Consider the following 16,524-nt stretch of genomic DNA (forward strand, 5'->3'; position numbering starts at 1 on the left):
AGCAATAGGAATACGACCTCTTCAGCCAATCAAATTTGTCTAAGGGATGAACCAAAAAAGTGACGCACCAATCAAACGCTTGGGAACTTTACTTGTATTTGCTTTGCTTACTCCTTCATTCATTTATTTCATTCACACTTATTGATGCTTATAGACGGTTTTGGAAAATAGTCTTGACCGTTTTGTAATTCTTATGGTTTTAGTACATTTGTTAGAAAAGTATTAGGATGGTTCATTGTCGCCAGATGTAATATAAATTGTTTTTAACTCTTCTTGTATGAAAACGTTGATATTCATAAACATACATACATGTAATACACGTTTATTTATCATATGAATAAAGATGATTTGAGATGAAAGCCCATATGATGTTTATATTAAGTTGTCAAAAAAGTCTTGCGGTATTTTCGCTAGTTGGCGCTGAAAGCGCGTAGTTCTAGTTTTATTCGTCGCATCGGGTCATGCTATACCTTTTTGGAAAGCTCATTTCACGCGCTAACACGTGTTTGATTGATTGTCGTTTCTTTTAAGTCGTTCGTGAGTTTTAGCGTCGCAAAAATGGAGCAGAATAAAGAGAAAATACGGCATATTTCACAGTACTACTACGATAAAGGCAAAAATGCATCTCAAGCCGCCAATAAAATTTGTGTAGTTTATGGACCCGATACAGTTTCCATTTCCTCCGCACAACGATGGTTTCAACGTTTTCGTTCTGGTGTAGAGGTGGTCGAAGATGCGCCACGCTCCGGAAGGCCTGTCGTCGAAAATTGCGATAAAATCGCTGAATTGGTCGAAAGAGACCGGCATAGTAGCAGCCGTAGCATTGGTCAAGAGCTGGGCATGAGTCATCCAAAATTCATTTCAATTTCAATAAAATTAAAAAAAAATCATTAAAAATCCCGCAAGGCTTTTTTGACAACCCATTATATCAAAAGTAAATTCGGTATTAAAGTTTCATTGGCTATATATGTATGTATTCCATTAAGTGTCCCAAAAGACAATTGTGGAAATAGAATAACTTATTTTACACAATCGATGTCTCGACTTGTAGTAATATTTCCTTAAAATAACAACAGTTATACCAATTTTTTAAATTATTTCTCTAATATTTAAAGATAATGAAAACAAAGTATTTCTAATTGCTGTAGTGAAAAAAATAAATTTGCATTCACAACGCCTAGCATTTGTTCCTTAATATGGGCAGTTTTGTTTGTTCAGCAGAACGTAAGCACTACAGCGGAGAGCTAATATTTCAAACATTAATCTACAATTGATGCCATAAGAAATCAGTTTTATTCTCTCCCAATAATCGTATAATTTTAAAGGTACTTAAATAAATTTAAATTTTATAATTGGGTAAAATACCCTAGTGGGAATAAACCTTCAAATTTATTAATGAATTGAGTTTACAAGTTTACAAAAGTGATAATGTTAAGTTATCGTTGATTGTAATAAAAATTTATTTGACTCCAATTTCAATATCTTGGTAGGTGGAAAACATTTCACCGACTTTATACTACTGTGTTTTATAGTTTTTTATACAAGGCAAATTTATTTTTTCTTTTAGATAGTGAAGCTTTGTTTGTCATAACAAGATTTGAATGAATCATAAGTTTTAATGTTTTGATAAATAAAATACTACTTGGTACCACAATTGATGTGGCCAAAAAATTCCTTCGGTATTATATAAAATGGATTATGCAGAGTAATGGTCTCTGTTTATGAACAAAGTCTTTTAATAAAACTAACCCGACTTACACGGTGTAGCACATTGTATCTTGAGTCGGCTAGTATTCTTATAACGAATATATGAAATTGTTGACTTATTTGTTTTTAGTTTTTACTGGTCAAATATATTTCTAAAGCTACTGGTTCTACCGCTTGGGTTTAGTAATTTCCTGTTTCGATATACATGTGTATGCATGTACATTCATATGTATAATATAACAAAAATGAGTCAGTAGTTAGTAAGCTTTTGAAAAAAGTTACCAATTAGACTCTGGGAGTTTTCTTTAGTTTGATTTAATAATTTAATTTATAAATTATATAACAATGCTTTTTCTAATTGTGTAACTAATAGTGATTTGCATTAAGCCATAAATTTTAATTAGACTTTATATTTAATAAATTTAATATTTTTTGTAACAATTTGATTTATAAATAATAAGTCTTTGTTCTGGTATATACATATATGTACATATGTATATACATAAGTATTTTTCGTTTATTTTTTTTAACGCAGCACAAAAGTCTAAAAAAAAATTACACCCCAAGTTATAGCAAGCGAAGCTCTTATGTATGATATGCAGTTAAGTATGTAGCATGCACGAAATTCATGTTTCTTTATTCATTCAATTTCCGTTCATTCGAATGTTAACATCGGTCATTCGGGTGGGCCAATGTTTCGAAGTTATGCTTATAGTTACTTCAAAAACTAGATATTTTGTTAAACATTTTATATCAGGATAGAACAATGGAATGGGTAGAATTTTTTAATTGTGCGAAAAAACAGCTATCTTATACAGTTTGAGAATATTTAGACTTAGCTTTTGTGTAATTTTACATGTATATTAATGTATACATGTTCAACCAAATATATACTATATGTGCATTAATGTGGGTGAAGAAATTGGGATTAAAACTCCGCCTGGCGCATGCCAAGTTATTCAAATATTCATACAGCGGGTATCATTGTCGAGTTGTTTTCAACCCAAAATGTAATTTTGGTGGTGGAATTGGTTACACACTTAACCGCGTAATTGTGGATAAGAGCACTCAAACGTGATAATAATACGGTTTTTATCGCACGTCGTGCAACAATTGGTTAGCTGTTCACATTAAAACAAACTACTTGTGCCATATTATTAGTATTTAGAAACCAAATTTATGAAATTGGATTAAATCTGTCTATCTTAGAATCCATCTTAAATTAATTCAGTGATACACAAATGTTGCTACATTCAAGTTAAAGTGAAATTAAAAAATAAAAATATATGTATTTCGTTGCAATCGAATGATCATATGACACAAATAATATATGTATATATATACATATATACAAATTTGCATGGTTTAGATTTACAACGGTTGAAACAAAAATAAATAAGCGCGTACACACTTATTTGTATAAGTACATAATTCCTATTAATCTTGAGATCCTGAAATTCATATGTGACAGTGCTTAAATGCTATAGATAAAAATAAATACAATATAAAAATTTAACAACGATCGCAACGTCCAACTGCAATTTTATAAAAACCTTACATCTAAAAATGGATTTGTCAACGGCATATCGATACAATCAAAATATGATGGAATATTATACATGTAACTAAAGTTTTACACAATTCATACCGATATAATTATGAGTAATAAACAATATTACTTCGATAATAACTTAAAACAATTTTAAACCTTATCAGTACTTCCGGTTTTGCCGTGATCTTAAAGAAAGCAGCAAATGTTCCATTTACAAAAAATATATTGTATATGGTATACGTATATATGTATGTGCATACACAAACTCGAAGTTTTTATCTGAATCCATCTAAACATAACATAAAATTCGTCAAATAAAACTTGGGGTTGAATTTAAATCAGATAAATATTCACTATTTTTTTTAACATTTACTTGAAACATGAAGATTATCAATATAGTAGTCTTTATACGGTTTAATATCATGGTGAACAAATTTCAAATTTTGAGAATCTTTCGAGAACATCATCTGTAGTGACTTCAATGTTATGATGCGTGTGCAGCAAGGCCAGGCCGATCAATCTTGAAGCATGTTCGTCCTCAGTCACGTTTTGTGACGCCGTAGTGTTGAAAAAAAGCGTTCAGGACTCGCATTCGTCACAGCAAATGTGCAGAATATGCGAAGAAAACTATGAATTATGGGGTATAGGTCTACATCGCAGTACATTAACGTTTCCAATACAGTAGTCGGTAACTTGTTGTCTTTTGAATTTTGCTTCTGCTTCCAATGGCACTGAGAGTGATCAAGTTCACCTTTGAGCTTCAAACGTCGCTCTACGATCTCATTATCCAAAAGGCCTTTGAATCTATCTATCAAGCAGTCAATAAGATTTTCCATTTCTTTTTCTGGAAGCAGCAAACTCAATTGAAATCCATCCAATACTTCTCTAGAAAAGCGCGTCTTCAATTCTTCGCCGATAGTATCCAACAGAGGAATATACACTTAGACCTTGTAGTATTATTCACAAGTTCTCACGAGGAATTTTTCGCGTTTAGTTTGTCGGCCGCAGATTCTTGATTTTTCGCGGAAAATGTATCAATCGAACATAACTCAGATGGAGCTGAATGCAGCATCTATTTCAAGTTCTCTATCAAGCCGCGTCGCTTCAAATTTAGCACTTTTAGTTACGGATCTGATTGGATTTAATCTGCAGACGTTGCTACACTTTGTACTACACTTCAGTGGTATCTTAGCATTATTTATTATTTTCGACAGCCTTAAATTTTGTTTCTGAAATAACATGGCGAATTTCTGGTTTATATTTCTGTTACTTTATATTTTTTCAGAGTAGTAAGTCTGTTTGTTGAAATTTTCCCCATTTCCCCCTCTGAACCTGCCATTGCATATACATACAGCTATGTACACATAAATGGCACATATATCTTCTTTCTTGTGTTACATTATCATAAATGTTTTTAATAAATAACAAGTATTTGGGTTTTTTTTAAGGTTCAATCTTTGTCTTCAATAACAGTACAAGATGAAGTTGCAATTCATTTATTTTTAATGATTGCTTCACACCTGCGACTCATACTTTCTACGAGATTCTGACACTTAGCTATAGGTATAGCGTACCAAGTTTTTTTAACGGCAGACCAAAGATCGCCTATATTATTATAATTAACCTTTGCAATTTCAGTCTTGACTTCATTCCATAGGTTTTCAATTGGATTTAAGTCAGGGCTTTGCGCCGGCCAAAATATCTATCCTCTCTGCAGAAAACCAATTTTTAACTAGCTTCTACGCATGTTTGGGATCGTTGTCTTGCATAAATTTAATTGGCATAGACTCAAAAGCATATGATTCTGTATAGTTTTTTTAAATGTGCACGTATTGAAACATGTTCATTTTTTCCATAGATTCTTACGAGCGGACCTACACCATGCCGAGAAAATGCTCCCCAAACCATAATATTTCCGCCACCACGCTTTAATGTCTTCTGAGTGTACCTAGGACCTAGGATTATATTCTTAGCACTTAGCACGACGTACAAATATTCTGCCATTTAGTCCTATCCTGTTAACCTTTGTTTCGTCACTCCACAATACATTTTTCCAAAAATTTAAGCTTTTCTCTTGATGAACTTTGGCGAAGATTAGTCGTTTTGAAATAATTTTTTTTTCAGGAGTGGTTTATATTTAGACGTCTTCTGACAAGTCTAGAAGATATTTCTAAGCTCAATGATCTGTTGATATCAGCTGCTACCTGCCGTGATGATTTAAATGGATCATTTTTGACGATTCTTACTATAGCAGCGTCTGTACGCGCATCCGTTTTATGCGGTTCTGGCTTCCGAATCCGGCCTTTGACCAATACTTGGGAATTCTCCATTCCATGATTTGATTGCGTTGAATAATTTTTTAAGAGAAATTTCCATTAGTTTAACAATTTCGGCCACTTTTTGTCCTTTTCTATATATGTTCCAAATTATTCCCTTTCTTCTATTGTAGTATGCGCTCCGGATCCCATTTTATATTATTTCTTTCCCTGAAATACTTCTAACTATTTATTTTTCAACAACACAAAAAATTATGTTCCTAAATTAAAATCTGCGCGAGTACTACTTCTGCGAAATAATCTGTGTCATTTATGTGTCGCCTCAAAATCAGTATTGTCTACGCATAATTGATAACGATAAACAAAAAGCAAAAATCGACCGTCAGGTCTAAAGCCACACTGATAAGATCCATTCAGTTTGTTGGTGGTGGCCTTCAATCTTTTACACAAAACCCTCGATAGAACCTTATACGCGATGTTGAGGAGGCTTATACCACGGTAGTTGGCGCAGATTGTAGGGTCTCAATTTTTGTGGATTGGGCAGAGCATACTTAAATTCCAATCATTGGGCATGCTTTCGTCCGACCATATTCTACAAGGAAGCTGATGCACGCTCCTTATCAGTTCTTCGCCGCCGTGTTTGAACATCGGCCCCCGCCGCTTTAGTGTCCTTTTGACGGTTAGTTGCTATTCGAACTCCTTCATATTTGGGCAATGGAGAATTGCGTTCGCCATCCCTCGGTGTTATACATTCGCTGCCATTAATCGGGCTGAAGAAATGTTCCCTCTAAATTTTCGTATGCTCTGAGCATCAGTCACTAGATCACCTCTGAGAATTCTACAAGAGTATGCTTCGGTCTTGGGACCTTCTGTAAGTCGCCGAATGTTTTCGTAGAATTTTCGAGCTTTACCCCTGTCGGTCAGTTTGTCAAGCTCTTCAAACTAACGCATTTCGCCCTCGACTGTTTCGCCAAAGATACCTTCTTTGTGCACCTTGGCGTTAACGCCGCCAAGCATGATTTTGACATGGTGGCGGGGACAGATCTCACAGAATCACTCCAAACGCTCAAAGAAGGCATCCTTGGTCACATCATCCTTCTCTTCCATCGGGGCGTGTTCGCGAATCAGCGATATGTTGAAGAACTTCGCTTTGATGCGGATTTTGGCTAGACGTTCATAAATTGGAGAGAATGACGGTACTCGGCGGCGGAGTCTCTCTCCCACACCGAACATGCGCTCCTTTATATGGCCATTGTATTAATTGCCACAAGGACCTACTCGCCCCAGTCTTTGTCTTGTCCATCGCATTTCTTGGAGGACATCAACCAGCTGGGCAGCGGCACCTTCCCAATTAGCGGACCGGACATTCCAGGTGCATGCCCTTAAATCGTAGTCCTTATTTCGTTTGCCATGGTCGTCATCAAAAGGGGGGTCTTTCATCCGAAGCTTGTTGTTCTTTTTCAGTGGGTGCGTGTTTTACGTGGCGGGTTTAAAACCCAGCGCACAACCCTGCGGAGGGGATGTTTCGCCTTCTCACATTAGCTCGCCTTCAAACGGATGTTCTTAAGCTACCCAGAGGATACATGGTCAAAGACCGGAAGTCGTAAGCTGCTTGAGCCATATGTAAACGAATCGTTTCTGGCCACTCCCAAGTGAATGGCGATCAGAGACCTTTTCATCCATCTTCCAAGCGTTAGGTACCAAATATGTGGACTCTAGTATCTATAGTCGACATTTGATCGAAAATATATGTCAAAATATGGGATAAACAATTGAAATTCAGAGAGAGTCCTTTGCAGACAATAGTAACAAAAATATGTTGAAAAGGGTCAATACTTCACTGAGCTCGCATATATCTAATATGAAAATTTTTGAACCTCCGGGTGACATTATATTACATATATCGTCCAATATTTGAGTTATCTCAATGGAAATTACAGAAAGTGTTTTTGTCGTAACAGTGTATCTACCTAAAATAGATAAAATTGGGTGAAAACTTGACTTAGCCTCTATACAACTAGTATCATGATCTTCGAACATCCAGCTGGCCTTACTCCATATGATTGGTGATGTTATGCAAGAAATATTGATGAAAAGTTAGGAACATTTTATATGTTCGGTATATGTTACCTATGTATAGTCTTGGTTAAAATATATACAAATTGAGTCAATACTACTTCCAACTCCCATATACTACTTATAATAAATTTCCTTTTTTAACAAACATTTTGTCGGTTATGTTGGTCTGTGTATGAGTATAGATTATATTGCCCATGATTTTGAAAGTGGTATAAGTCATATTTTTTTTGTTTCGAGATATTTAGAGTTTTGCATTTTAAAGGATTAAAAAATATTCTTGCATTATGGATTATGATTTTTCGACAGTAAAGTAGTCCCAACGAACAAGTATTTATTATGATTGTGAAATTTATAGCCATTTTTAAAAGAAAATGTGGTTTTTAAAGGTTTAAATGACTTGTACCACTTTCAAAATTAACTGCATGACTTTATAAATGACTTATACCACCAATAAAAAAATTTTATTAGTAATTCACATTTTATTCAAACTCATTTCATTGTGACTAAGTAAGTTATTCATTAGTATTTAGGGAAATAAAGTTTCTAAAAAATTGGTGGAATATGGGGTAGTAGATCCATCATATCTTTACGTTTTTCTTTTGTTATTGGTCTTATGGTGGTGTATAATGGAAGTAAATCAATATTTCCGTATATTTAAGGTCTTCCTTTTTTAGGTGAGAGGGCTAATACTTTGAATTCGGAGTTGTCATCCAAGGAAGTTTTATAAAACATTTTATATGGGGCATTTTTTAGAAATCTGATCCATTGTATGTTTAACCAAGACACAGCTTCTCCATTGAAGTTTTTCTTTCTATTATTCGTTGATTCTTTTAGTTTTCTTGTAGAAATAAAATCTTTTTAATCCATTTGTACTACCGAAAATGGGTTTCTCATCTTACATGATTTTATTAAATTATAATAATGCTCAGGGATGTATAAAAAATTAGATTTTTTAATTTGTGTTTCTATCAAACCAAAATCGCGATCATTTGGCAAAAAAGGATGGCCGGATACCATAAATTTATGATCAATTGTTTCAACATTATTATCAGATGACTGAACAATTTTTAACCATATTAAAGCTCTGTAATTGTGTCGGTTTTGTCCTGAGCAGGCATCACTGTAAGCTATTATATGCTTTTGAGTGGTAATGTCCCGAATGTGCTTTAAGATGCAGGACGCAACTTCCTGTGATCCTCTTGAGGCGATTGTTTCATCCCATGCATACATTTTAGCATTTCCATTGTTGAAATTATGAAACCCTTAGTTGTATACATACATGTTGCGCTTATAGTAAGCTACTGAAACAGAAAGTTTTGTATAAGGAAGCGCACTCTATAGCTCAAATGTGAATCCGTAATTTTCACTCGGGTTATCTTTTGTTTTTTGTATGTGATCTGTTAAACTTTTTCTAGCCTGTTCGGCACTTTTAAGATGTGAATCATGAATTTCCATAAGATACAACTTCTCGTCTTCACTACTGGATGCTTCAATTTTTAGTTTTATCGAATCACACTTTTGGCACGTGTCTTTACGAGGAGTATGAAAATTTAGGTTGAACTCAGTATTAAATATTTTTCTATAAGTACACTCCTTTACACATGATGTATTATTTTCGTCACATTTTTCCACATATAGCCCATACATTTTTCGAATATCTAAGTCAGCACTTAGATACTTTCGACCTGAAGTGTGATGTGATGGCGTGTAATAGCTCTCACATGTTGGAAAACTCAGAATATGATCTCGCATTACTTTAGTTTTTTCTTCATCTGTTTTTCTAGATGAACAAGCCATTTTGCCACCACCATCTATTCCAGGTGTTTCAGAATTTAAGGCACGGCTTAATCTTCCGTTAGATATTTTGAAAGTATCCAAAAAAACAGTTTTGCAAACAGAAACTTCCGAACTCATACATACATATAGATGAAACTTAAGACTCCATTTTCTCATATATCCTTTGTGATTTCTGGAGTGTTTTTTTTGTTGATTGTTTTCTAATCAAACCATACAGAAACATATTCTGTTTTTCGAAACTTGCTAAATTCCAAAAATAATCAAAATTAGCTTTTCTGTCTTCATATCCGATTCCATTTAAACACTTTTTGGAACAAAGACAATCTATATTTTCGAAAAGTTTAGCATTCACGGGCTTAGAGTTTTTTGTTTCATATTCCTCTGCACGATATCATGTGCATCATTCTGTTGATTGCGTGTTATCTTTCTTGATTTCATTTAAAATGTCTACAATTAACTTTAAATAGTAGGTTTTTACATTAAAAGTTTTACTTCATCATACCTGAACCACTATCTGAAGGCATGACAAAATTACCTTGTGAACACACTGACTTATACCACTATCAAAACGAACAATATCTGTATTTCAGTTAACAACTAAAAAATAAACACATTTTAAAGAGTTAATTTGCATGGCGTGCTGCTAATCTCTTCAGATAATGTTATTTTATTCAGATTTGTAAGTAATAGCTGATAAAATAGATTTTCAAAATTTTTGACTTATACCACTTTCAAAATCAAGGGCTCATATTTATATATAGATGCCGGGAGGTTGGAGTCATGTGTAAAAGTTCACGCAAGTGAGGAAAGTTCTCTGATTGCCATTCACTTGGGAGTGGCCAGAAACGATTCTTTTACACATGGCTCAAGCAGCTCACAACTTCCGGTCCTTGACCAAGAAGAAACCAAGAAATGCGATGGACGGGACAAGGACAGAGACGAGTAGAACCTTATGACAATTACTACAGTGGCCATATAAAGGAGCGCAAGTTTGGTGTTGGATTCGTGGTGGGAAAGAGACTCCGTCGCCGAGTACTATCATTCACTCCGGTGAATGAACGTCTTCAACATATCGCTGATTTGCGCCCACGCCCCGACGGAAGAGAAGGATGATGTAACCAAAGATGTCTTCTATGAGCGCTTAGAGCGCACCTATGAGAGCTGCCCCGCTTGGTGGTGGTGTCGTGCTTGGCGACTTCAACGCCGATCGGTAAATTCAGCCTCCACGATGAAACATTCCCAAATGGGTTGAGGCTGATCGACTTCGGCGGGGCCAGCCTCTATGCCGCGATGTCTGAATTTGGTATCCCCGCAAAACTAAATCGGCTGTGTAAACTGACGTTGAGCAACACGAAAAGCTCCGTCAGGATAGGGAAGGACCTCTCCGAGCCATACGATACCAAACGAGGTTTCAGACAAGGCGACTCCCTATCGTGCGACTTCTTCAATCTGCTTCTGGAGAAAATAGTTCGAGCTGCAGAACTAAATAGACAAGGTACCATCTTCTATAAGAGTGTACAGCTGCTGGCGTATGCCGACGATATTGATATCATCGGCCTCAACACCCGCGCCGTTAGTTCTGCTTTCTCCAGGCTGGACAAGGAAGCACAGAAAATTCATCTGGCAGTGAACGAGGGCAAGACGAAATATCTGCTGTCATCAAACAAACAGTCGTCGCACTCGCGACTTGGTTCTCACGTCACTGTTGACAGTCATAACTTTGAAGTTTTATTAACACCACCAACAATGTCAGCCTGGAAATCCAACGCAGTATAACTCCAACAGGTGCTACTTCGGACTGAGTAGGCAATTGAGAAGAAAAGTCGACGAACAAAAACCAAACGTGTTGGCCACGGCGAATACCGCATTCGATGTAACGATGAGCTGTAAGAGATATACGACGATATTGACATAGTTCGGCGAATTAAAAGACAGCGTCAACGCTGGCTAAGTCATGTCGTCCGGATGGACGAAAACACTCCAGCTCTGAAAGCATTCGACGCAGTTCCCGCCGGGGGAAGCAGAGGAAGAGGAAGACCTCCACTCCACTGGAAGGACCAAATGGACAAGGACCTGGCTTCGCTTGGAATATCCAATTGGCGCCACGTAGCGAAAAGAAGAAACGACTGGCGCGCTGTTGTTAACTCGGCTATAATCGCGTAAACGGAAGAGAAAGAAGAGTATAAAAAAAAATGAAATTTTACTATACAATTCCGGTTAATTGACTTGAAATATAGTGAACATATTCGATTAAGTTCTGCACTTCGAACTATTTTCTCCATCAGCGGGTTGAAGGAGTCGCAGGATAGGGAGTCGCCTTGAACTATTTTCTCCATCAGCGGGTTGAAGAAGTCGCAGGATAGGAAGTCGCCTTGTCTGAGACCTCGTTTGGTATCGAACGGCTCGGAGAGGTCCTTCCCGATCCTGACGGAGCTTTTGGTGTTGCTCAACATCAGTTTTCACAGCCGTATTAGTTTTGTGGGGATACCCAATTCAGCATAAAGCAGCTCCTTTTCGTGCTGTCGAAAGCAGCTTTGAAATCGACGAAGAGGTGATGTGTGTCGATTCTCCTTTCACGGGTCTTTTCCAAGATTTGTCGCACAATGAATATCTGATCGGTTGTTGATTTGCCAGGTCTAAAACCACACTGATAAGGTTCAATCAGTTTGTTGACGGTGGCCTTTAATCTTTCACACAATACGCTCGATAGAACCTTATACGCGATGTGGAGGAGGCTTATCCCACAGTAGTTGCCGCAGATTTTGGGTTCTCCTATTTTGTGAATTGGACAGAGCACACTTAATTTCCAATCGTTGGGTATGCTTTCCTCCGACCATATTTTACAAAGAATATAATATTCTATAAAGAATGATGCATGAATAGCTCTCCCGGCAATCTATCGGCCCCAGCTGCTTTGTTGTTCTTCAGACTGGTAATTGCTATTCGAACTTCTTCATGGCGGGGCAATGAAACGTCTGCTCCATCGTCATCGATTGGGGAATCGAGTTCGCCTTCACTGCCATTCAGCAGGCTGGAGAAGTGTTTTCTCCCTAATTTAACTATGCTCTGGGCATCGGTCACTAGATCACCTTTACGGGTTCTACAAGAGAGTGTCTTAAAACCTTCTGTTAGCCGCTGCATTTTTTCGTAGAATTTTCGAGCATTACCCCTGTCGGTCAGTCCACCTGTCCACCGGGGTGAATGACAGCACTCGACGACGGATTCTCCCCACCACGAATCCCACTCCGAATTTGCGCTCCTTTATATGGCCACTGTATTAATTGCCACATGGACCTACTCGCCTCAACCCTCGTCGTGTCCATCGTATTTCTTGGACGGCGGTGATATCAGCCTTCACTCTAACGAAAACATCAACCAGCTGGGCAGCGGCGCCTTCCCAATTAAGGGCCCGGACATTCCAGGTACATGCCCTTAAATCAAGCATCGTATCTGTTCACTCCCAAGTGAATGGCGATCAGAGAACTTTCCTCTCTTGCGTGAACTTCTACACATGACTCCATCCTTCAGTTTTGATACTCACACTGGCAAAATTCGAAAAATATATTTTTTTTGATAATGCTTCTCTTATAATGGTATGTCTGTATGTCAAAAATGGGTTGAATCGGAACAATACTTCCCTTAGCAGCCATATACCTTATAAGTTGCAAGAGTATAAAAGGTTCAGTTGCACCCGAGCTTAGCTCTTCCTTACTTGTTTATTTTATATTGTATTGATTAAAACATGCTGTATATTATAACTTTGTTCATTTGTCTTATTTATAGTATTTCATTTCCTTTTTCTGAACATTATTACTACTTAAATAGTGAATACAACCAGCCGAATTCCAAAAACCTCTTAAAGGATTAGCACAAATTAAATAAGATACGGTATGGTAAATCTGTCGTTATAAGCTCTTGCCCATTGCTCGCTTGCTAACATTTACAAACAAAATCTTTAAAACATTGATTTAATGGAAACTTTAAAAACAATTATTTCACGTTAATTTCTAAAGGTCACGGTGGTGTAAATCAATTGGGTGGCGTTTTTGTCAATGGTCGTCCACTTCCCGATGTAGTACGTCAACGCATCGTTGAATTAGCACATAATGGCGTCCGTCCATGTGACATATCACGGCAATTGCGAGTTAGTCATGGATGTGTATCTAAAATATTGTCAAGGTAAGAATTAATATACGCATATGATATTCCATAGTGCAAGCATTATCCTATTAACAGGAATATTAATTAATTTAAAGGAAGAAGCTTTGAATCCTTTTCTCAAAATATATATGACTTTTATCTCAAAATTATATCTATATCTTCCCGTTTATTCAACAAAAAAATATGTATAATTTATCAAATAATTTTAAAATTCTTAATTTATTCTTCAAAATCTATGTCGTCTTCGAAACAGTTGTTAAAGTAAATTTCCGGAGTAGCTTTCAATGCGAGTAGCAATTCACGTTTAATGTGTTGAATTGACTCAAAACGGTTTGCCCGGAGCAGTCGTTTGAGTTTGCTGAATAGCCAGAAGTCACACGGAGCTAAATGAGACGAATACGGTGGTTACGGCAAGATATTGGTTGAAAACTTGGCGAAAAACACACGAAGAATCAATGCACTATTCGACGGTGCATTATCGTGGTGCAAAAACTAAGAGTTGTCGGCCCATAATTCCGGCCTCTTTTTACGAATAGCTTCGCGCAAACAACTCAAAACACTCAAATAGTATTCCTTGTAGACAACTTGACCGGTTGAAAGGAAATTGGTGTGGACCACACCTCGATCATCGAAGAAAACTTGCTTTGACGTCGTTTTTTCGGCTTCGTTTCACCTTTGTCATGATATTCGGCCGATTGATCTTCTATTTTCAGACAGACGTTACCGCGACGCTGTTTTTTGAAAAAATTTAGTGATTTTATACTTTTATTAGACCCAAATCATCTTTCAAACTGGTTTTTTACTGATCCTTCCCATATTCCAACGACACCAGTAAGATCTCTGACTGCTTATCTTCGATTCCGAATCATCAATTTTTATTGACGTGTTCATCGTAATTTGATGATGATGGCCGTCTTCGACATGGTTCTTCGTCAACGCGTTTTCGACCATCTTTGAATAACTTGTACAAATCAAAAACCTTTTCAACCACTCTGAACGGTTCGAAACCAGAAATTTGATTCCGCACACAAAATTTAATGGAACTGATTTGTTGACTAATTTCACTCATCAAAAAAGTCGCCGAATGCACTTTATGTACTTCAGAAAGACAAACGTATACTAAACACTAACAATTATTTTGAGGTGAAATTTGGCGCAGATGTTACTGAGAGTCATACCAAACTAGGAAATAACTATTTCGACGAATTAGTTTTTGCGTGAAATTTAAATTAAAAAGTCTAACTTTGCATACATTGCTTGATAATTTTAGTCAATGAAGTATAAGCCAAATGCTGGCCGATCTCATTTTGGAATTTTAAGATTTTTTTTTTTTTTAAGTGTCCGTAAAGTTTTTCCCAGAGTTTTAAAAATTCTTCGTTCTCTAACTCTTTCAATTACAAAACTGATATGCAAGTATACAAATTAAACCATTAGTTTGTGGTTTTGTTTTTTAAAACAGGATAGCGGACTCGCGTCCGCATGTTTATTATAAAAATGTTGTCTAAAGACTGAATACAATTTTTACCTTAAGTCTAAATTAAACCTACGCTTGTACCGGGTCACGTTCCCTATAGTCAGCAGTTAATCGGATGCGCGTGTGCGTCAGCTATTGCTGGGTTTCGAGTTTCGAACTGAGTTGCTGACCGATGGTGGGAATTGTCTGAAGTGCTGTGTTAACTCCTCCCCTCTTAAATATGATCGTCCTCGATCATCAATAGAAAGGTAGATCGTTAAATTTTATATAATTTGGAATATTATGAGTTTCTTATGGAAGGGTAACTATTTGTCTCATGTTAGGTCTTATTGTCTCCTTTTCTATATATTTAATTTCGATCTTCTTTTTCCGTAATAAAATAAAAATTATTATTGTGGTAGTTAAAGCTACCGATGTCAGGCTGCCAATAGATAGTGTAGCTTCCTTAAGAGAATTTATCCGCTTGATGTTGGTGAGGTGTAATTCTTTTAAAGCTCCCAATGATAGCAATTCAATACGTTCTTTTTTTATTGGGGCTGGTTGCAAAATTGCGGGAATGGCTTCAATTGTTTTTGCTTCGATATTGCTAAATATTTGATTTTTAATTTTGATTGTTGAGTTGTAAAATATTATGACATGTGTTCCATTTATTTCTTTAGTTTCCCCATCGGCTCCTATTTTTGTACTCTTGCGACAAAGTTGCTAAGGAGAGTATTATAGTTTTGTTCACATAACGGTTGTTTGTAAGTCCTAAAACTAAAAGAGTCAGATATAGGGTTATATATACCAAAGTGATCAAGGTGACGAGTAGAGTCGAAATCCGGATGTCTGTCTGTCCGTCCGTCCGTCTGTCCGTCCGTGCAAGCTGTAACTTTAGTAAAAATTGAGATATCATGATGAAACTTGGTACACGTATTCCTTGGCTCCATAAGAAGGTTAAGTTCGAAGATGGGTAAAATCGGTCCACTGCCACGCCCACAAAATGGCGGAAACCGAAAACCTATAAAGTGGCATAACTAAGCCATAAATAAAGGTATTAAAGTGAAATTTGGCACAAAGGATCGCATTAGGGAGGGGCATATTTGGACGCAATTGGTTTGAAAAAATGGGCGTGGCCCCGCCCCCTACTAAGTTTTTTGTACATATCTCGGAAACTACTATAGCTATGTCAACCAAGCTCTACAGAGTCGTTTTCTTCAGGCATTTCCATATACAGTTTAAAAATGGAAGAAATCGGATAAGAACCACGCCCACCTCCCATACAAAGGTTATGTTGAGAATCACTAAAAGTGCCTTAACCGACCAACAAAAAACGTCAGAAACACTAAATTTTACGGAAGAAATGGCAGAAAGAAGCTGCATCCAGGCTTTTTTAAAAATTGAAAATGGGCGTGGCCTCGCCCACTTATGGACCAAAACCCATATCTCAGGAACTACTAGACCGATTTCAATGAAATTCGGTATATAATATTTTCTTA

General features: G+C 36.6%; 1 protein-coding gene across 4 annotated transcripts in view; it reads left to right on the forward strand.

Annotated features, from left to right (window-relative positions):
- LOC120779722 (uncharacterized membrane protein DDB_G0293934) overlaps positions 1-16,524 on the forward strand; it is a 188,094-nt gene that overhangs the window by 32,601 nt on the left and 138,969 nt on the right. For all 4 annotated transcript variants that reach the window (XM_040112088.1, XM_040112089.1, XM_040112087.1 and 1 more), the window contains one exon: positions 13,425-13,590. In XM_040112088.1, coding sequence (XP_039968022.1) covers positions 13,425-13,590 — 166 coding nt within the window. The remainder of the gene's footprint in view (positions 1-13,424; positions 13,591-16,524) is intronic.

Source organism: Bactrocera tryoni, unplaced genomic scaffold (genome assembly GCF_016617805.1).
Source record: "Bactrocera tryoni isolate S06 unplaced genomic scaffold, CSIRO_BtryS06_freeze2 scaffold_11, whole genome shotgun sequence".
Lineage (NCBI taxonomy): Eukaryota > Metazoa > Arthropoda > Insecta > Diptera > Tephritidae > Bactrocera > Bactrocera tryoni.